This window comes from Osmia lignaria, chromosome 6 (assembly GCF_051020975.1).
Source record: "Osmia lignaria lignaria isolate PbOS001 chromosome 6, iyOsmLign1, whole genome shotgun sequence".
Lineage (NCBI taxonomy): Eukaryota > Metazoa > Arthropoda > Insecta > Hymenoptera > Megachilidae > Osmia > Osmia lignaria.
The window spans coordinates 9,054,902-9,077,666 of NC_135037.1; the positions used below are offsets into that span (position 1 = coordinate 9,054,902).

The 22,765-nt window shown below is 34.2% G+C and overlaps 1 protein-coding gene and 2 non-coding genes across 5 annotated transcripts in view; 1 reads left to right on the plus strand and 2 right to left on the minus strand.

The window, feature by feature from the left end:
- Positions 1-22,765, plus strand: part of LOC117607794 (uncharacterized) — an 85,556-nt gene that overhangs the window by 28,884 nt on the left and 33,907 nt on the right. For 2 of the 3 annotated variants that reach the window (XM_076688872.1, XM_076688870.1), the window contains exon 2: positions 10,776-10,921. In XM_076688872.1, coding sequence (XP_076544987.1) covers positions 10,777-10,921 — 145 coding nt within the window. In that variant the 5' untranslated portion in view covers position 10,776. Of the gene's footprint in view, positions 1-4,297; positions 4,649-10,775; positions 10,922-22,765 lie in introns of all 3 variants that reach the window. The other variant, XM_076688871.1, reaches the window with a different exon arrangement.
- Positions 11,154-11,225, minus strand: TRNAE-UUC (transfer RNA glutamic acid (anticodon UUC)). The gene has a single exon. It is a non-coding gene; the product is annotated as a tRNA-Glu (tRNA).
- On the minus strand, positions 12,876-12,947 carry TRNAE-CUC (transfer RNA glutamic acid (anticodon CUC)). The gene has a single exon. It is a non-coding gene; the product is annotated as a tRNA-Glu (tRNA).

Consider the following 22,765-nt stretch of genomic DNA (forward strand, 5'->3'; position numbering starts at 1 on the left):
AAGGATGTCGCTTTACGCTGGTAATACATCGTTTATCTGCCACTCCGTATCCTCCTTAAGACCACGTAAACTGTCTCCTCGTCTCTTTTTTTTTTCTTCCTTTTTTGTTGTATGTATTGCACTTTCTTTGGAGAAGAAATGGTGCTCGAGTCGGATATGATCGCTGGATTTTTCGTGCTTGGTGGAAGATAAAGTTTCGAATGATAACAGTGGATTTATCGTCTCTCAAATATCGCAATCTTTTTAAAATTTCTCGGAAATGTCTTGATGATATATTGTGAAAAATTGTTCGATCATTAATATTTTTAATTCTGGGTACTGATTTTTATTTGGTCAGACGAATGACATTTTAAATAATTTAATAAAACTACAAAAAAAGAAAATTAAATTAGAATTACAAAGAAAGGAAATTAAATTGAAGTTCAAACGAAAATATAAATAATCATTTTAGGTGTTTAATTTTTATTTACAGTATACTATCAGGTGATATATTGAATCGTATTCAGTGAGTTTCAGTATAGTTTCTTTATTTCGAAGAAAGCATTCTTGTCATCCTTTACTAGTAATTCTGTATGAAAAACGCGCAACAGCTGGCAAACGAATATGACTTGTTTGCTGTATTCATTTATTACCCTTAGACGTATGGCAACCTGCCAGTTTGTTTTTGCTTTTCTTTAAATTCAAGATCAAGGATTGTCGATGTTGGAAGTTAGAATTGTATTTCATAGAATGCTAGGTATTTGCACAGTGAAATGCAATTCTATACAAATTTGAAGATCCATTGATTTAGTTCAAAATTGAATAACACCAACGCAAACTTGTTATATTTACCAATTTATTCAGAAATTTCATAAATCAATAATATAGTAAAGAATACTTCTCAGAAAACATCAATTACCATCGATTCATCAGGATATAATCTAAATGACGTGTAATATAAATTTCACCCTAATAGTGTCAATTAGTGGTTCCAATTTGCTCGATCCATTAATTTCAACCGCGGTAATCGTTCAGAAGAAAAATGTATTGTCGAACCTTCGACAAGATTAATAACTCGACGATTTCCTGTCATTTCTTATTCGATTTACGTTTGTTCTCATATTTCTCTCATATGAACTGTTTTAATAAAATTTCATTTATTAATTCATGTATTTCCCAGTGTTTCGATGCAGGATCAAAAAATCATTTAACTTAATAATTGAGTTTTCAGAAATTAATTCAGAAAAATTCAATTATATTCCAATCAATTTGAAACAGCAATTTAAAAAAATGAAACCTCTCCATATTCTCAGCAATACAAATTTTAATTTTAATTTTAAAAAAAAAGGAAAAAATAATTATATGAATGAAAATTGGTTCAGATTCACTAAAAGATTTTCAGAAATTTCAAATTATATTTTATTTATATATTACAAAACGATATTTTAACAACAGCACGTAAATATTTGAAACCATCCTCTCTATTTTTACAATAACAAGTGAAAATAAAACAAAAAATGGGAGCGTTTTTAGAAAATAAAAAATGAGCCACTTGTGATACTGAAACTCTTTTTGCCTTTCGGTCGGCTGATTCACGAATTTTTCAGTTCCGTTTCCGGTCCACGTGAACAAGAAGGGTTCGTCGGGGTGGGGGCAGAATTTATCTTTTGAGCACGGACGGAAATTATGTCATCCTGCAAATTTCCGTCGGTGGTAGCGATGCAAGGACGATGGAGATCGCATCGTATTCAATGCGCCTGATGAATTAGCGTAAGTGGAAAATCGCTGGAATATGCGTGTACGTAAATGTATTATCTATAAGTCAAATCAGTCATGAGACAGCTGTTAATGACAGCATGTCACCACTAATCGCCGATGAGTGTACACTAAAAATTAGATGCTCCGTTAGCTTTCATTGATTCGAATTGACGCGAGATTGGAATTGGAATTGGAAATCGAAACGATTGATAAGCGTAGGAAAATTTGAATTTACACAAGGCATCTAATTAATAAAAATAATTAAACGATCAAAACGTTTCTTGATTCCGGTAGGAAATCAATTACACAGGATATTCTCTGTGATCTTTGCTTAAATCTAAAACCGATGCAAATTTTGTTTGTACACTTGATTATATTTACTTAACGATAACGAATTGAAATAAATTCCGTGAAATCGGTTAGTCTGATGTTAACCTCGGATGAATGACTGAGGGAATCAGAAATACGAGATCGTCGAACGTTGGTGAAATAATGTCAAGTAGTTCAACAAGATGTCGATCGAAGTCGCACTTTTTCCTTCGTATTGCGAGAAATAAACCCAGTCCTCCCTTGTTGGTTATTAATAAATTCAATGAGCTGTTTGTTACTAACCGAGTATAATGAATTTGTCTGTATTTGCTTTTATTTAAAATTGTGTCAATGGTACGTGACTAAAGGAACAAAGGGAAAGATCTCACAATCAGAATATGTTAAACGTTTCATTATTCACAGCCGAAAAATTGAAAAATAATTAATAACATTACATTAACCAAATATGAATGAAAATGAAATTTTATTATTCAGTATGTTTTTGATTTTTCTTTTCATTGAAAAAAAAGATCGTCTATTGAATTGTTACTAAGGATATCTCAGGCAGGTTTTGTGTTATCCGAGTCATTCATTTCTCGAATCAAATACAATTCTGCTACAAAAGTCTCCTCTAGATTAGATATATCTAATCATCGATCGATGTCGATGCTGTCCTCTGCACTTAAACGTTCCTTCTGGCTCGTATCACTGCCATTGCAACTAATGCTTCGACTCTATTGTGTTTGAAAAGATCGAAATCTTTTCCTTTGGTTGCACCAGACGTGCTTTGGACGTGCAAGATCGATCGAACTATCTTCCAGCTCCCTCTTCTTATAAACTATCATTTTTCATCACAAAAAATCATTCTGTTTCACGACACATCCTTTATCATTTCTTTTTATTATATTGTTTACGATATTAATATTAAAAGATATTTAGGAAAGAAAATAATACAGAGATTGCCTAAGAGGAAATGTGGGAGTCCGGTGAAGGGGAGGCCCTTCGGCGAGGGCCTAGGACCCTAGGTGTGAGGTCGGGTACCCAGAAGTCCGGGTAAATCTACGGGGCGGGGGTGGGTGACATTACTTCTTTTCCTGGGGAAGTCTACTATACTCGATACTGTACACTGTACAGTGTACAGGAAGGATAGAAAGTATGGATGGATAATTTACGAGAAAATAGGTGTAGAGTATTGTAAATGTCCATAACGAACCATATCACCGTACGCGATGCATAGGCAGCAGATTATAATGCCGATATTAACGATTCATGCATAACTAGATATCGATAACCTCCGGAAAATCCAATTATGATTCGATTTGCTGTTCAACGTTTCATCTGATTATGGTCAGGATATCGTGAATGTTCGTTGAAATTCTTCGAATCACTTGTGTGGACCAATCGTCATTAAAGCGATCATCCAAATACCTATTTTCTTTCAAATAGTATGTTTTCTCAATCAGTTTTTCAGTAATTAAAATTTTAAGGAAAATATAATAATTTTATAATCTTATGCTGTAACATAGAATGAATTAACACCTTGGCAATCATAGGGTCATTAGTGACCAGCAAATTTAATTATGCATATGGTTGAATGATTATATAATAGAAAAGAAAATTTTTATAATTCTATTAAATTGATCATCATAATGTGGCACATAAACTAAAGCATGAGATTAAAGAAATACTAATATTCTATAATAATCCATAGATAGTATAATATGCCGTACCAAATTCAATTATTTTCACTTTGGCAGTCAATATGTTAATCCTTTTGGAATATTTCGTTGCAAATCTATCAAACTCTCTATTTAATCCTCTCATCATGAATGACGTATATGTACGTCAATAACAATCAATATTAATGTCAAAAATGTATATGTATACGATTATTAAAAAAAATTCGAAATTAGTGTTAAGCAACAGTAGGGCAGAAATTTTTCTTGCAAATATTAATGTAATTAATACCAATACCAATATCAAATCAATACCTATCAATACCTCAACAGGTACCAATACTCATTGTCAGTATCAATACTAATATCAATATCTGTGCCAACACTGATATTATTAATAAACAATTTGTGCAAAGAAAATACATATCAATCATAAACAAAATACTCCAGGATTCCAAAATTTATCTACCCCTGCCCCAAAAATAAATGTTTCAAATTTTATTATCCAAATGGATTGCTACGTTCAAGATTTTCAAAAAATTCAAATACGAAAAAAGAAATGTATTATTTGTTAGAATTCCGCGCATAAAGTGAACAGGAAAAGGTGAAAAGGAAAGGCCAGTGATCTTCGACGAGTTTGAAAGTTGAAGTGCGAGATTTCGTTACGTGGGTGAGAACGCGCTTGCGTGTAGAACTGTGTATATGTGTGTGTAATGGTGGAGAAAGTTGCACGCGCACGATGCAGCTGATGACCTTGAACTCCCTGCTGATGTTCGACCTCGTGTTCCTGTTTTTCCTGTTCCTCGTCGGGGTCTCCTGCCTCGTATATTATCTGCCCGGCACTCGAGCCCATGATTTCGCGCCGCATGAAGTCATTACCTCAAGAACACCACCGCGTTACGACGCGCCTATCGACAATGTTTAAGGTGAGCTACTGTTCTACGATCCCCCATTCTTCAGAAATTCAATTTAAAAAATATTCATAAATAAACAGTAGTCAAACTGTATTTAAAAAAAAAAAAGCAAGGCTCGTTTGAAGTTAGGGGTAGATTTTAATGAAAAAAGGTATTTTTGCCATTTAAAAATAAACTTTCAGGGATATTGTATTTTTGAACTGTTAATGGCTTCGATTAGTTCCGTGAAATTCCATCATCGAGCAAATAAAGCTGCAATTCGCGACTACCAGTTCACCGGATGATCGTAATCGAATAACCAGGGCACCGGCTGCAATAATTTTTCCAATACTCCTTCGGTATTAGGTTAACAGGGGGTTATTAAAAAATTATGACGTACAAAAGGAGATCTAACGAAAGTTGAAGCTCGATGGAAGGATTAATACCAGGTCACCGGGTATCATGAACTTGTACAATAATTCATTTGAAAGTTAAATAAAATTTGAAAAGATATTTCTTCTTATCGATAAATTATAACATTTGACTTAAAATTTATTATAATAAAATTTTCAAGTCGCTAATGATAAAACGCGATAAACGAAAATAAGGAAATTTCCATTTTTGTAATTTTATTTGGTGGAATTTAATTTGAAAATATTACAGGCACTCGTAACATGTACATTTTCGGTTCAGTGATTTTCAGTGTCACTCGTTTTCCCGTATTCGTTTAAAAGGCAACGATATTAGCGGCGTCAGGAGTACGGTATTTCGGAAAGCGACGAAAGCTCGGTCACACATTAAATCCGACAGCACGTGTGCGTCCGTCAGACAACAGGAATTTAAATTTCAGCTTGGTTGTTCACCGACGCGCGGTCGACCGTTCGATCAAATATGAAAAATTGCGATCCACCCCTCTGCCAACTTGTCATCGACTTGTTCGTCCTTTCGAACGACACGCGATCGTCGCGACGCAAAATGAAAATGACCGAGAGAAAAGCGAGAAATAGCTAGAACTTATTTGTGCATCTGAAAGTATTTATAAAGTTTTGATGAAATTGTTTTTATTATTTAAAATGTTTGGTCTTCGAAGATTTGATGACTAATAATTAGTACACTTGGGGGGATTGAGATCAATTTATTTATATTACTTTTAATTTAAAACAAAAAGTCTAAATTGAAAATTCTGGTGCAGGTTAAAAATTGAATATCAAATAAATCAAATTTGCAGATCACTAAAATTTGAATAAATAAAAAACTTTTCAATTTTTCTATAAATTCTTTAAATATCCTTATAATTTTTTTAAGAGAAAAAATAAGAAACGAGCCTTGTATCGAAAGTACATAATCGTCTAAGATAGCTTTCCTGAAGATGGTTTTAGTTACACAAGAGAAGCTGTATGTAGGATATCGAGCTCCATCTCAACTTTTTGAAATTCACCTTTCCGATAGAAGGGTGAAAGGAAAAGGAAGCTCTTGAACGTTGCATCGTGAATATCGCGAAAATTTCTGTGGATCGCTTTATCGGCACTTTGCCTTTCAGGAAAACCCTTTTCCGCTAGATCCGATGAAATGTAATACTCTTTAGTTCTCGTTAGCATTTTTCACAATAAATATTATGTAAAATTTATAACTTAATGTATCTTTAATGAGACAGGATTAATTTTTTAATAATAATCTTGAAGGTAATTCTTTAGAAATTATTTATAACAGAAAAATAACATATGTTCAATATTTTCTAACGAGTCCCTACTTTTTCTAGAATCAAGGATATATTGTTAATAAAAATGGCAAATTGTATATTTACCAAATTTTAAGCTTCTTCTGGAAAATAAGTTGTGTATGATAAAAGTAGTGAACAGATTTTTGTTATTATTAATATTTGAGTTTAAAATCGTATAATATTAATATTATAACAGTAATGAATCCCTTTGCTGGTAGCGGAAAGAACCTATAACTTTTATCCGAGAAAAGTTGAAGCGAAGAATTAACAGACTTTCCGTTCGTTAAAATTGCATTTTCAGATCAAGCAATTCAGGCAATCGCATAATTCAAATTGAATAATCTTCTAATCTCCTTTAAGCATCGGGTAATCGATGGCCTAGTTACGTCAGTATTCCACATTTCCTTTATCGCAAAATGATCCACAATTTGTCAGTTGTAACAGAAATAGTACATCAGAATAGTAGAAAGACGATGTATCAACAACTTAATAATCTATTAAACATTTTGATTGATAAATTATTATATTAATTAAATATACTGATTGACATTAAACAAGTAGGTATATATACCAGTAACAAAAATCAAAGTGTTATTTTTTATATCAAGACTTAAAAATAAATGTTTCTGTTGAAAATTTGTTACTGTATCATATTGCTTTTTCAAAAATACAAATTAATAAAACTATTCGTATGAAAAATATTTTGTATTCCATTATATAATATTTACATATAACAATTGAAATAAAACAGTCGATGAAAATATCGTGGAAATAGAATACCAAAAGTGGAGCAACAAAAACTTTTATTTCGATTCCAGTTTTTAATATCCTCTCATATTTCAATGTAATTATTTGAAATGAACACTGATGAACCTCTTCGACGGAATAATGAAATAACATCAAATTACCGTATAATATTACTTTCGTTAATTACATTTTAAATAAAAGTTTGTTTTAAACAAAATTCCAGGAACATTTCTAAAAAGAATATAAATGTTTCATTATTATATCATCGTTATTTTCCTTTGACACAGTGAAAGATTCTTTTTTATTATTTTACAATTATTATAGTGTCTCAGTTTGAATTCGTTATATGATAAATGCAAGGCTGGATAATTTCTGGGAATATATTTGTCGCAATAGAAGCTAATACTTGGTCGGAGTTTCCTCGATCCTCCAAACAGAAGGAATTACCTCCGATGTCAGTGCTTTGATGAGCCTTCTGTAAATACCGGGAGCAGAAGTTTCCAAGCGAGGGAACGATAAGTTCGCGACATTTGCATTTAAAACATACATAGAAAGAATGATCGGTATCGGTTGGAAAGTTTCGGATTACAGTTTACCCGACGAGCTGAATTTTCAACGGAACCACGGGTTTCATTTGGAAACCAGTCGTTTGTGTGAATATTCGTAGTTTCAGCTAGCGTTGTGTACAAATATAATGTAAAAATATTGTGAAAATTAAATAATAAGATCTAATAAAATAAAATATAATGTGTAACAATTTTTTAGGAAAAAGCTTTTATTGATTCATTAGGGTATTTAATATGATACAATTTAATTTCATTACCGAATATTGAAACGTACATGTATGACACATATCATGATATCTGAAAATCAAATTACCTTGACGCACATGAAATCATTGTGAAAGATAATCGAAGGTTTGCCAGTTAGTCGTTGCATAACGGAAAGGACAAATGGAGCTGATGAAGTTAGAAACATCCGGCTGAGAATCGAGGAGATGGCAGAAGAGCTGAAACGTTGAATTCGTGGCTCAACTATTTGTAATTCAGTTCCGTGGATAACCCGATAACCTCCGACTTGTATTCTAACTCCACGAAATCAAATCGAAAGCCTTGACTCGATACTCCGTTTATTCTCGCCCTGTGACTAATTGTAAGTTTCTTGTAATTGGAAAACGCGTAAAATGGAACTGGGCCTTTGTACCTGCACCCCATTCGATAACGACTTCTTGTTTGAAGAGTTAAGAGGAGGACTTGTCGAGCGCATAAATTAAAAAGTATTGCAAATATATTATTTTCTCATTTGAGAAATTTTCATAAAATTATTCCAGTTATTATTATTAAAAAAAAAATATTAGGAATGAAGGGTTTCTAGAGTAAAGTTATTTTGATATCTTTTATATCTTATAAAATTTCAGTTTATAATTATTTTAAATTTGAATACTTGCTGAAAATGCAAGAGAATATTAGATTTGATAGCAGAAGAAAATAGAGTTGACCTTTATTGTTTCACCCCTGTTGGTCTATCTGTCGATTGCCTCTCAAAATGACCGCACACCGCAAAGATTTACCGTCCACAAATTCGCGCACCTGGCTGGACGTAGGATGGTCTGCGTTTGATTAAAAATCGATCCTCGGAGTTTTCGTTTTTCATTAACGAACATTCGCAATCTTTGCCAATCGTTGGCGACGTGAAGTGTATCGGAATTCGATGTATGCCGTGTTGGTAACAACGCTTGGCAAAATTAAAAATTAATTTGAACTGTGTTCGGTGAAAAGAAACGAGTTTCGTTTGTTACATATCACAGAAGGAATATGTAATTTCTGGTAGTTTAAATGTTTAATTTCCTATGATTATTTTAACAATAAATTTTCATATTATGTATATTCCATTCACATTAAACGACAAATACTGCTAATGGAAATAGAAAGAGTACGCTATTGCGAACGAGTTTAAATATCAAGCGAGAAATCCTGAAAAATGAAGTGTAATTACGAAGGCGACTCCAAATCTCCCCATTTCTGCGAATCTTATAAGTACAAACCACGGGTCAATTTTCACGCGTTTTCTCTTTCACAGCTGACTCCTGGTTGCATTTTCCCAAACGTATAACCTCGTTGGTTCTGCATAAATACACGTACATTTTCTCGTGCGTTTAAACGGATTCCCTAACGTAATTTAAAGCTAAGACTGTATACCGAACGAGCTTTAAACTAAATAATACGAGACACTTGTTTCGCTGCGTTTACCCGCGGTTATGTTCTAAACCCGTCCAAGAATCTAAAGGAAGAAATGGCAAAATATAATTCATTTAATATGAAAATTTCAAAATTTATTTATTGAAATATTATAATTTAGTACATATACATTTGTAGTATTGCTAATTTTTTCTTCAAACGTATGACGATTAATGCTAAAAATTTTAAAATATTTTTAACCACTACACGATCTATTAATTTCAAGTTTCTCTTAATTACTAAACGCATAATTTAGAAAAATTCGTCGGTGAATGCCAAAAAAAATTAATTTTAAAATGTTTCTAGCAAGCAACGTTTCATTAATTTTCTAAGAAGTGTACTATAAAGTTTCCAAGAAATTTGGAACTCCGCGTCAATGATTTCGTTCCTAGCTGAATATTACTTCACCTTTGAAATTTTCTCGGTGGATTTTTCATTGGCGAACACAATAGAGCGATACCTACGGGTAGAAGTCGAGGAACAGTGGGTTGTCTCTGTGAAACAAGATTGAAGCAACGTGTCGTGCAGCTAGTCGAGAACAAACAAATGTAAACAGGCCGGGGCGTGCATATTGGATGCATCAGGCTTGTTGGCCGCACGGAGCTTCGATTATTTCAATCCCTTTTGTTCGACGCGTCGCTTCCGCTCCATTTCAAGCTGCGAAGCGTGCAGCCGAAACGAAAGTCTTTCTTAATTAATTCGATCGCGATTCGCTCCATTTTACGATCATTCGTAACTGACAATAAGAATCATGATAATATGTGTACTTAAATCGTTATCGCGATGGAAATGTGATTCAATTTCAATTCAGACCAGAGCAGTGTCATCAAATAGTCTATTATTTAATTAAGCGAAATTTTTGATAATCTATTAAAGTGAAAAATATAAATTTTTTAAATTCTAAAATTTCAGACTAACTTAATACTTTAAATTATTCTATGTTAATATATTCAGGATTTTTGATATAAAAATCGTTAGAATAAATAATTTCTTGATTATTTTGCAAAGTTCCTCGTCAAAGCTGTTCTTTACAAGCGGTCACTTTGTATCAAGTACATCGCTCCAACTGCTCAACTATTCCTAGTAACCGGTAAACACGACACTTGTCCATTAAATCGTAACAAAGGCACACGTTCGCTCGTGGAGTAGTTGGGAAAGTACAGGAATGTGCGGTCCAACTGCTGCAACATTGTTAATCCAGTACTTTGATACATGAAACACCCTGTTGCATCTGTTTAGACGATTATTAATCATATCATTCCAATTCAATTTGCTGATTATAATACCTGATTTTTAAAGGCAAATAAAGTCGAGTTTTATCCATAATTTCAAGTCATTCAGGGAAAAGGAATTTCTAATAGTGTGGGTGATGGATTTCTATGGAAATTCAAATGTCACCCTAATATGGATTCATATCCCATTCTTATATTGATTATGCCATTTTTTTGTTATGTAGGATGCAAACCGACCTGAGTGGAGGATCTGGTCTCGCTGTGGTAGCGGGGGATGTGCTTGCTTTGCGAGGAACAGGACTTGCCGCTGCCGAAACATGGGCTCTCCTATGCCAGGCTGCCCAGGCCCTCCAGGACCTGTTCCTGTCAAGTAAGTTATTTTTTTTGTCAAAGCAAATATTTTAACCTTCAAGCTAATAGTAGTAGAAATGCTGTATTTCAGCATTTCTGTATTAGTAATTTTCTAGTTTTCTGGTAGTTATTATATAGATTTATTAATAACATTTCATTAAACTATATTATAACGTTAATTACATTAAATTATATATGAGGTATTACAATATATTTATTAATTAAGAACAAACAAAAATAATAAAATAAATTTCCGGTACCGGGAATCGAACCCGAGCCTCCTGGGTGAAAGCCAGGTATCCTAGCCACTAGACCATACCGGAGATGGTTGAAAGGGTTTTTTCCAATTGACTACAGAAGGTGTATATAACATCATTTTGTTAAATGAACATTACTTTTAAGTATTTATATTTTTTTATTTATTGTAAACGTTACTGATATCAGTATAACATTCTTTATAAATTTCAAGAACATGAATTACATTTTGAGCTACGTTTTTCAACTAATATGGTAAATATTAAATTAATATTATCTACCTTCTTTTATTTTATATTTCAGTATATTGTTTGATTAAATAAAAAAAGGCACAAAGGAAAGTATTAATATTTGCCAACGTTTTATCCATCGCTAAGCACTATGCGAGCTTATCGTAGCTACAATTATGCACCAACGTCGTCCCATTATCCGCGCCAAAATTAATAATGTTCCCATTTAAGGTGTCCGATACATCCGCCGCGACCCGTAGGCGATATAAAGCAAGCGTCTGTGAGTAATGTCACAATTTACAATGCAACTTCGTGTGATGAATTATCAGTATTTACGTGTATCTTGAACGATGTCCCCGTGAATTCTGTTACAAAACATTCAGCGAATAGAGGAAACCAACTTATAAATGCATTAATTGCCTCAATGAAAATGGTTTTATGTAACATTTTAATCAGAATTATCAACTCTTTCAGGATTGCATCTTTTTAGATGCATCAGTGCATTTATGAAAGAAATGAAATTTCTAAATTATTCAATGAACCATCTAATTTATTTTTCTTTTTAATTAGTTAGATATAACTCATACCAATTACACAAGTAGAAATAGTTGCAATAACTAATAAATCCAAATAAATGAATTCGAATGGTGCGTTGATGGCTCAAAACAGGAATTTCATTTCAAATATTGACGGAGTAGAAGTCTTTGATGTCAGTAGTTTCATTTTGAAACTTGCGATTTTAATCATTTCATTTTCATTTCACTACTACTGAAGATACTGATTAACGTTCTTAATAAATATGGTCAAATATTTGCAGATATTCTAAAAAGTATTTGCACAAAATTCATTTCAAAAAGAAATTAAAATAGGAAATTATACAGACTGCAACCCTCCATTGATTATTAAATTTCAAGACAAAGACTGTTCAGAACGATTTTAAATCGCGCGATCCTGTCGATTACGGTTTACATCATTGGATCAGGATGTTAGACGTCGTGCAACCGACGTTAAATATTCAATAATCACAGGGCGTGGAGAAACGTGACCGTCAAGGTACCGTTGAAACTGCAACCGTTGCCCCCTAATGCATTCTACTCGAAGAAACGTCTACTTTCGAATTCTACTTTCTCAGCCCCGACCCGTGATATCGAAGCGTATTCTATTTTACGCTACGACGATTATGAATTGATAGGAATGACTAAGGTGTATTTTCGTCGTTGGTATTTCCGTCGGATCGAAGTGGCCAATGAATCGCTGATTTTATTCAAGGAATTGTAACGGCACCTGACATTTTCGAACCGTGTAATCTTGTACAGGATCGATGTATTTTTTTGGAATCTATCATTGTTTACCGTTATGGATGTACAGATTATAGGTATGTACTCATAAAATAGAGAAGACACAATAATTAAAATTATCGAAAAAATTTAGGGAAGAGATAATATATTTTTCTTATGATGATGCTATTTTCCGGTTCAAAAATGAAACTTCCGGTACCGGGAATCGAACCCGGGCCTCCTGGGTGAGAGCCAGGTATCCTAGCCACTAGACCATACCGGATATCTTGGGAAAATTAGGGATGTTACCGAGTGCCAAATTCACTATATATAATTTAAAAGTAATGTCTATAAAGAAAACTCTGAAAAATGAAATAAAGAATTATTCAAGTTGAGTTCTAATCAAATTACACTTGAAACAATTAACGTAATGAATCATCTGATATTCAGACTTTAGGATGTGACGTGGGTGCGTAATGATCGAGACACTTGATAAGAAATAATAACATTTATTATCAAGACACTGGCGACTTTCCGGTACCTTCTCTCGTTTTTCCGTCCAAGTCAAACGGTCGTCTCAGGAAAAATGCGGAAGGGGGAGAATAACCCTCTGCCTTCAAGGACTGGCTTCATGAAAACGTCCCTTCATTACATCTGGCAGTTAACTGTTCCTCCGACCGAACCGAAGTTCTGGCAATCGTCAATTTTATTGCCAGCCATCGAGTTCGGTCGTACACGATATACAGTCTTTGAAAATAATACAAAGCCCCGAAAAACCTTTCCCCAAGGCGACACGACAGTTCGCCACAAGACGAAGTGGATTTTGATTAAATCAAACTGGTCCCTGGTCTTATTCTAAATTTTCATTTAATTTTGTACCAAGAATCACTTTGTTTCTATTTGTACCATCAGTTGTGTATGATATCCTCTATGGTACCATGTAACCGCAATGTGCACCATGCTGATGAAGAAGCACGATTTCACGCGTTACTCTCGCATAGCTATACGATTCGTTCATATGGTTCTTCGATCCCACGCATCAGTTACTAGGCGTGTTTACAATCTCGACAATCTGAAATTGCCAGCAGATATCCTGAATGCGTTATACGATGCTACCACGGCATAGCACAACTGAGGAACCTCGTGCGACAAGGGCTATCTGCTGGATACAGAGTTCTCGAGCCTCGAATGCCAAGGATTTGTCCTTGCATTCGGTCAGAGATCGCGACGGACCCAGAACGATCATGGAATCGTAGCGGTTTAGAAGCATTCTGATGTTTACTCTAAATTCCAACCGATACTATGTGCCGCGGTTATTCCCGAGGAAATTTGTAGATTCCTACCATTTTTAGGTTCCCCTTGCTTTATTATTGCACTCGGTCAAAAAATAAAAATTATGAATTATTAAAAAAATTTCCGTATGAGGTGGTTTATGAATGGACGTCACAAAAGACCAGAATTCCTCTCGTCCTTGTCACATAGAGTCATATTTTGATATCCCCTCCTCGTAGAGGCGCGTGCTAATAATACAATACGTATGTATATTCCTCTTCGTCTGTCCCGATGGTTCACTTCCGTTGTTCCTCCCCGTGGAGAATCGCAGAAACGTCGAAAACGTGGCAATAACACCGAGGCCTATGCACATAGCAGGCAAACGAACTCGCAAAGTTTGCCAGTGAAATACGTGTCTTCGTGTCTCTGATGCCGGTTACACGAAGCTCTGTAAACAGCCACGAGGATGGTGGCAGTAAACGCGAGAGAAAACGAGCCGGGTCAAGCTGCCCGATAGAGATGAAAATGGAGCAACCGCGTAATCCCAACGTATGAGGTTGACTTTATCACAGTTATCCGGCTGCTTCTCGTTCCTCCGCTTTTGAAGACGCGCACCGTGCTTAACCGTGTTTCTTTCTTGTCACCCATCCCGTCGCTGCATCGCGGAACTGTTTCATGCCTCGAAACCGGGACGACGCGGGCGGTCTCGCTTTTGATGGGATTGAATTTAATAATGGCACCGCCAACTGGAGTGTTTATTATTTACGGAAGGTTTGCGACCATTCGTTTTGGAGAGGAGAATTGCGGTGAAGGGTAAACTTTGCTGGAAATACGTTTGGTGGTGCTTGGAATTATTGAGGGGAATTGTGTCTTGCTACTTGCTTTGATTTTCGAAAGCTGATTTCTGTAATTCTGTTAAAATATAATTTTCTATTTGTTGCTTAAGTATTCATATTTTTCGTGGTGTTCGAAGCAGAATTATGGAGTGGTAATACTTCAATGTTTTGTTTATTATACTGTTAAGAATGTTAGCATATATTTTTTTATTTTGACTAGGAATGGGTAATTGTGTTTAAATTGCAAGGAAATATTAGAGAAACCTTTTAAGTAATGAGAATCATTCAATTTTATTTAGTTTCATAATCACTGAGTCATATGAAGTGTACACGTACATACGTCAGACACGTAGAGTGATTGTACAGCGCTGGATGAAGAGCAATTTCAACGTGGTAATCCCGACAAATGATGTTGATTCAGACCTCGCCACATTTGTGTTTGCTTTTCCTTCTGTGCTTCTGAAAATGTGCACACGACCCATTTTCTGTGATTTTGCTTTTTATTTATGAATTTCTGATGCTGTTCCATAAATTTAAGTGTTTCTGCAAATACGAGTATAATTTTGTCAGAATTGGTAGAAGTGCAAACGTTGCTAAATTAACAGTTACTTAAGCATTCCGTTAATTAAAAATGATAATTCTTTACGATATTAAAAGGAGCGGCTGACAGCTCACGTAAAAGTTGTAAGATAATTCTGAGAAGAGTTCCGTTTCCAGGCATAGTTATGATCCTCACCCCGTGGACAATATCAATGTCACTTTATAATATGCCAACGAGCGTCGAAATACGTGACTAGAAATTTGGATAGAGGAGAAATCAGTTTCGAAAGGAGGCGCGTGCCAAGGGTGATTCAACTTCCCCTCTTAACCCACCACCTTCTGTTTCCGTTTTATTGATTCTTCATGATTTTTTTAGAGGGACATTCACCGCATAGAATTGATAATGAAATGCTGTAAACGATGTGCCACTTCATCCTTCCTTCCCTTCTTCATATGTATAATTTCAGAAAGACAGATATTGTATGTATTTATTTGTAAGGCACTGATGGTAATTAGTAGCTGATAATTAATGATGGCTTAGTTCAAATATTACTAACATATGTTATTATCTTTGCAAAGTATCGAGCACAGTATTAAATTACAATATTTCTATTAACATTTAATAGAAATAAAAATCTTGCTCTCATTATGCAGCTGTAAAAGTCCTTTTTCACGTTCTGTCTCTGATTTTTTAATCCTATAATACTTTTAAATTCTGTAATCATGCAGTGCAATCGTCCCAGTCGTATTAAATACGAATGACGTTAAAAAGAAAGCTTAAAGTTACTGAAATTAAATATTCATATTTTAGCCAAATTTCCTTTCTACAGAATGTTTAACATCTAATATTCGTAAAAGTTGTTCATTACGTTTGAGCAGTGTAATTAATTATTTATTTATGTTGCATTAATATCATTTGTATTAAAAATATCGATGGCATTCAAACAGTGAATACTTTGATATAATAAACTGTATTTTGGTAACAATTTCTGGCGATAAGACGAAGCACAACAGAATTCGAAGACTAAATTAGTTCAAATTTCTGACGTGAGTTAAACTGTATCAAAGTATTTAACAGGGCGAGGATAATCTTAGCGTTTAGTTATTGGATCAGTACTTGAACTTCGTATAAGGAATATAGACTTAAAGGATTTTACATCAAATTTTGGTGTAAAAATATTTGTGAAAAAGCACTTAGCGAAGCTTCATAATTTATCTGAAATGAATTACAAAATTTATAACGAAATCTTGCCTTTTTGACAAATTTTCAAATCAAAATGAGTTTTTATCACTTGAAAATTGATTGTTGTTTGAGATTAATCTAGACAAATTGTGTTTAGAGGAGCGATCACTGTTTCAATAATGGCAACGCAAATTCGCAACTTTGTTCATCCATTTGCTTGCAGAGGGGTCATGACAATCCCCATTCGAGCTTTGGTCTTGATCTCCCTACATCCATCGAGCTGTACATCCTCTATGTACCCGTTGCTTCTACCTCGACCATTAATTACCCTGAGCCCTAGAGTGAAGTGGCCTACTCAAAATCGTCTTTCGCATTAACGATCCTGCCAGCATCCTGCACAATTTTTTTTCATCCAATTTTTTATTCAACTCTCGCGGCATTTCCCTAATCGAGTATGGGCTTCCTTATTTAATTTCTTATTTTGATCATCCCTAATGGTCGACGCAATCCTTGTACTGCCATTACCACTTTATGGCGATGATTTTTGCTCGATAATAATCATTTTCAACCACCGGTTGAAGAATTTTCTTTCTTCAAAATCATCATGCATCGGGTATGCTTTGCTTCTACTTCAAGAAACAAATTAAAATGAATAAGTTGATTAATAAGGTAGATTATTTAAGTGAAAGGCAAGTAAAAGTACCATTTTATATCATCGAAATAAAACGACTGGTCGTTAGAGGTATTCTATAAATGGAACTCTTTTCCTCGCTGAAGTTCAGAAACATTTTGTTTTCCAACTTCAACCGATTCAAGCGTGCTACTTTGTTGTAATGGGACTTCCGTGTACCAACTCCGAGATTGTAAATCCAGCTCACGAACGAATTACGAGGCTGAAAAAACAATTACCATGGAATAATGACTCGGAGAAGCACTCGATAACAATGAAAAGAGATGCGTGAAGTACTTATTGATTAACCACAACGAAAGGCTTTAAAAAACAACTACTTGAAAAAGCAAAAAATTCAACATAATTTGTAGAATTATCAAATATTCCCTTATCTAAAATTTAAATTTCATTTTGTACTTTATAATTAGGCTACAAAAATAAATTTTTATTGCATTTCATCTGATGCTCTAAAAATAACGAAAAAATGGTGAAAAATAGAAATAAAATACATAAATATCTGTCATTTGTCATTTTTTTTACTATTATCCACAATCTACCATAATTACCGTAATCTATCGTTATCTTACAAATGAAAGTCCTTTAAATTATTTTTTTAATAATCATTTAGAATGATGTTTGCGTATACTTCACGGTAAAACCTCTTACGAGCCACGAAAGAACGAGGGTGGAAAAAAAGTTCGCAATGAACATCAGCGTTGATTTAACGCGAGCCATTTATCGACGTTAGCCGAGAGAGAGAGATGCAGTGTTAAAAGGCCGGGGCATTTCGTTTCTCTAACGAAAGAGAATACGCGAAAATTAGAAATCCCTACGGCGAGTGACGGCTGGGCATTGACTGCTACCTTTACTCAGTGAGTAAATATTTAGCCACGGACTGGCTGGGCGGACGGTAAATGACGAAATAAGGACGAGAAGCCATTAGGCCACTATCTTGCTCAAAGAGCCAACGGGTCGCTCACCCCTGTCCTCTCGGCTCCCCAAAGCGACCCCGGCACCCAAGCCAAAGAGGTGAACGAGATGAGGCCACCTGGCTGGCGGCATACCGCTGTAAAATATGCCCCGTTTTGCACACATCTCGCGAACCTCTTCTATCTCTCTCCTCTCCCCTTCTTTTTTTTCATTGCTTTCCATCGTCCAAAGGGTACCTTCATATATTCCTCCCCTCGGGCGACAGAAAAGCCTTTCGCCGAAAAGAACGATTGTTCGGTTGAACGCGAGAAGTACAATCGGAGATGAAATTGTAAGAATTTTGCCTATTTTCGTGTGGTTTTTAATAATAGATCTTGAAAGTTGAAATAGTATTCAATTAACCCTTTCGTTATAACTGGTTGTATTAGAAAACATTTACGTATGTTTGTTTATTAAATCAAATATTTTTAATTTTTTAAAGTTTTTTTATAAGTTTATTAGAAAGACTTATTTTAAAGTTTGGATTGGCTATAGTCATTCATAATAGTGAAAGGGTTATACATATAATAAAGTGAACATGTTACGAGACATTTTTAGTGGACGATCGCAAATAAACATGCAAAGTATGTACATGAAAAGCTGAAGTTATTAAATTATTAGTTATAAATGAAAATTGCTGTCGTGTTATCACGTAGACTGTCAAACGGGGATCACAAAGTTTCAGTTGATTATGCTAATGATATTCTGTTTGGCCAGTCGCCGAGCAACCTGCGAAAAAGCACCATCTTGAGCAAATTTTTCTTTCGCTTCATCGCAAATGGTAGGAGACTTGTCAGAATCAGGAATTCCTTCGAAGCATTTATGGGGCTGATGGAATTTATATAGTTTCCTCTGGCAAATCGTCTGTTAACGCGCAATCTTTTTCCGATACCTATAAATCTTAGTTTATTGGAAGAGTTATATTTCTATTTTTTAGGAATAATTTATCATTTATTCAACCATTTAGCAATGACAAAAATTCATCTTGCTTAACAATGTACCTAATAATCATGGGGTTTTAATTATATTCTTATTACCATAAAGTTTATTTGGGAATTTAATTATTTAGCCAAATAATAGTAAAAGATATTTGAAGAAATTAAAAAATTTGCAAAGTACTGGCTGAAGATTGATATTCTTATTTTACTGTAAAGAAAAATTGATTTTATCTTTTTGCAATGCTTTACTTTTTCAAAAAATCTTACTCTGGTAAACATGTTTTTTTCTTATTGAATCATTTCTCCCCCGCAAGGGTATCCTCTTCAGAATGCCAAATTGACCGTGAGATGCAATAGCCAGCGACAAATTCTAAGCTTTCGGGCAATGGCTGGTTCCAGAGGGAGGACAGGGGATGAGGATGATTTCGAATGGTCAGTGGAGTAGGTAGCATTTAATAGGATGGACAGGAGCAGAGAGCTGTAGGAGACTATCCATCAATGTCCAAGGCTGTATATACAACACAGGGATATATATCCCTATCCTTTTCCGCCCACGCACTATACAGGGTGTCTCAATAATCATGATATAATGTAGAAGAAATTTCTTTCTCTTTAAAAAGATTTATGAAAAAAGTTTGTTTGCAAAAAATTGATGATTACTTAATGGATATAAGCAAGAAATGGTTAAAATGATTTTATTCTTTGATATAAACAAATTTTTGTTTACAAATACTTTGAAGAATTTTTAAACTTGATTTTTTCGAAAATAAAGCTACGTATAGAGAAAATTTACTCTACATTTTCAGTTTATTTTGTCAGAAGGAATTAATGAAATACCCTGTATACACATGGAAACGACAGAAAAGGCACGTGTACGAAAACAGTGAAATAGATGAGCGTAATACTTATATTGGAACGAAATTTGAAAACAATCTGGATGTTGTCACAATTCGATAGGGGTTGAAGATTGTTTGTTGTTTCTGTGGATATAAGGGTTATATATACACTCCCTTTCAAAAGTCATGGGATAGCAATTAAAATTTCTCGGCGGAGCCTGGGTGAATCGTGACCCAAACTTACAAGACGTATACAAGGATATTAACATAAAGTTAAATGTATAATTTTTTAATGAAAGAGTTTTATATATCGAAAGAATAGTTTTTAAAGGAGCAATCTAAAGTTTAGAAAATGAAAATAATATGAAATACAAAATTACATTGAAATTGTGGCTCTCTCCATGGTCCGCCACCCGAGGATTAAAGGAAAATGGTCTTAATTTTTCTTTTAAATAATATATAATTAAAAATTTTTAAACGATTAAGCGATCTATAACTTTTGACCGACAGTGTAATTACTTCTTCTCATGTTTAGTGGGGAAATATTGCGGAGGATGATTAATTATAAATATGAAATAGGGTGATTTTGATCGCTTATTACAAATAAGGGTGATCAGCTTCTGAAACTATACAGGTCTGGAAGGGTATTTGATCTTTCCAAGTGATTCTCGGGAACTGATGATTAACGAAATGATTAATGAAGTAGCAGAATATTAATCTCTTCTAAAAAACTTAAAGAAACACAAATGACATACGTTTTGAATTAATTTTTTCCCAATGTCTGTATTTCGCTGTCCGAATGGTGTTGAAGCTTTAATCTCGGTGGTAGAATTTAACGAGCAAAACACCTTGTACAACATTGAAAAGCAACCGACGACGCATGTTTGCTTTTCTTCGTTTGAAAGGATCGTACATTTTGGTGCTCTTTTGTAACCGCTACGCTGATGCATGTGGAAACTTCACGAAACTTTTTCTGCCGCGGCGAAAAAAAGCATCGGGAACATTTGATTTCAACACGGATTTGCGAGAACGACGCGAAATAATTACGTAAATCTCAAGCACAGGGTTTTTGACCGACTCGAGCTGTTTACTCGCGTGTATAACATGTATTTTTTATACGGTTTTTAAGCAAAAATTATTTGTTGCACGTTGAAATATGAACCAGTTTATATATTAAATATATCAATGAAGAATTTATATATACACTCGATTATTTTCAACAAATAAAGAATCGAACAGTCAACTCATTGTCAATTGACTTTTACTGATAAAAAGTGTTAGAAACAAAGATTTTCCTGGAAACCGAAGTTTGTTATAGAAATTAGAAAACATCATGATTGTGTTTCCGAATGGCCCCACCAAAATTGAGAACTCAGGTTCGGTAGATAACCTAAATTGACTACCAGAAACCGATTAAAATTGGTTTCAAAGCTGGATGTCTTACCGTTTTTGAGATATCGTGGTAAGAAATTTTTGTACAATTTTGGGAGCCATTCGGAAACTTATCCAACAACATTTTCGGAAAGAATTCTGGAATTGATTATTTAAATTGACAGAAACACAAGGGATGAAGGTTCTTAACGTACATATTTGTTACATTAATAATAAGAACAGCTTGCCGAACGGTAAAAATTGTATAAAACGACCCCTCCTCTTTTTTTCAGGCCAGAGGATTGAATTTTAAATGAGAGTGCATTTTATCGATCGTATATTATGCTTCAAAAAATTTTGCTTGCATAAAGTCGGTGTTAAAACGGTCATATATTTCCGCCTTTTTCGGAGCGTGCACTTGAAAAGAAAGGAAAAGATACAAGAGCATGATCTAATTTATTTATTACTTAAAATTCTGCAACATAATTTAACATCCAATTTCTTTTTTTTTCTTATTTGCGTGGTAACTAGAGGAAGTCCAATTTATTTCGAACAAAATCCGTATTCACCATTTATTTATCAACATAAATAAATTTAATTATCAGAATCTACTATGTAGAGATTCAGTTGATTAATCAAGGTTTTGGTTCCCCTTCCTTTTTAAACATACAAATTTTAATATTAATTTTCAATATAATGACTGTTAATTAATATATATACCATGTTCCTATAGAAAATTAACATTATTTAATGTTTTAATTTAAATAGGATAATATTCAAAATTATTCTTATTCTTATTTTTACTATTATTTAGATATATTAATTTTATATATAAATTGATCTCTACGCGATAGGTAACTAATTAGGTCTAATCAAATTTGATAGAATTCTTCTCAACACGTACTTTACAATACTCAAAATTCACCAAAAAGCAGTTTCAAAAGATTCCAAAAATTTCAATAAAATAACGCCTCAGAAGATCAAGGGGAACCTGCTCTCAAAAACGCATTTTGTTAGAAATTGATATCTCCGTCGGTTCCGGAGATATGAGACTTCATAGCGCTCCCGTTCAATATGCTCGTAGTGTTGAATGGCGGCCGAATTCCAGGAAACTCCGTGACCTAGTTTTTTTTTCCTGGAAATGCGTACGCTGTGAGTAGTAGTAGTAAAAAAAGCAGGCTGACTCAGCGTCTGTCACTGACCAGCGCACACGTGACCAGCTTATGGTAGGTTAGCGAATGAGAGCGAGTGAGATGTCTCTGTCCGAGCGAGACAACAGAGTAAAAGATTAAGAATTAGATGTGACTTTCTTTAAGCCATCATATCTCAATAACGGAGTGTGCTATCGGAGTGAAACCAGAAGTGTTTCAAAGAGGAAGATTTACACTTTACAATGGTATAAAAGACCCGACATTAAAACGGCAGTTTTTTGAGTTATTTCAAATTAAATTTCCATGTTTCGAAATCATCAGTTAGATATGGTAGA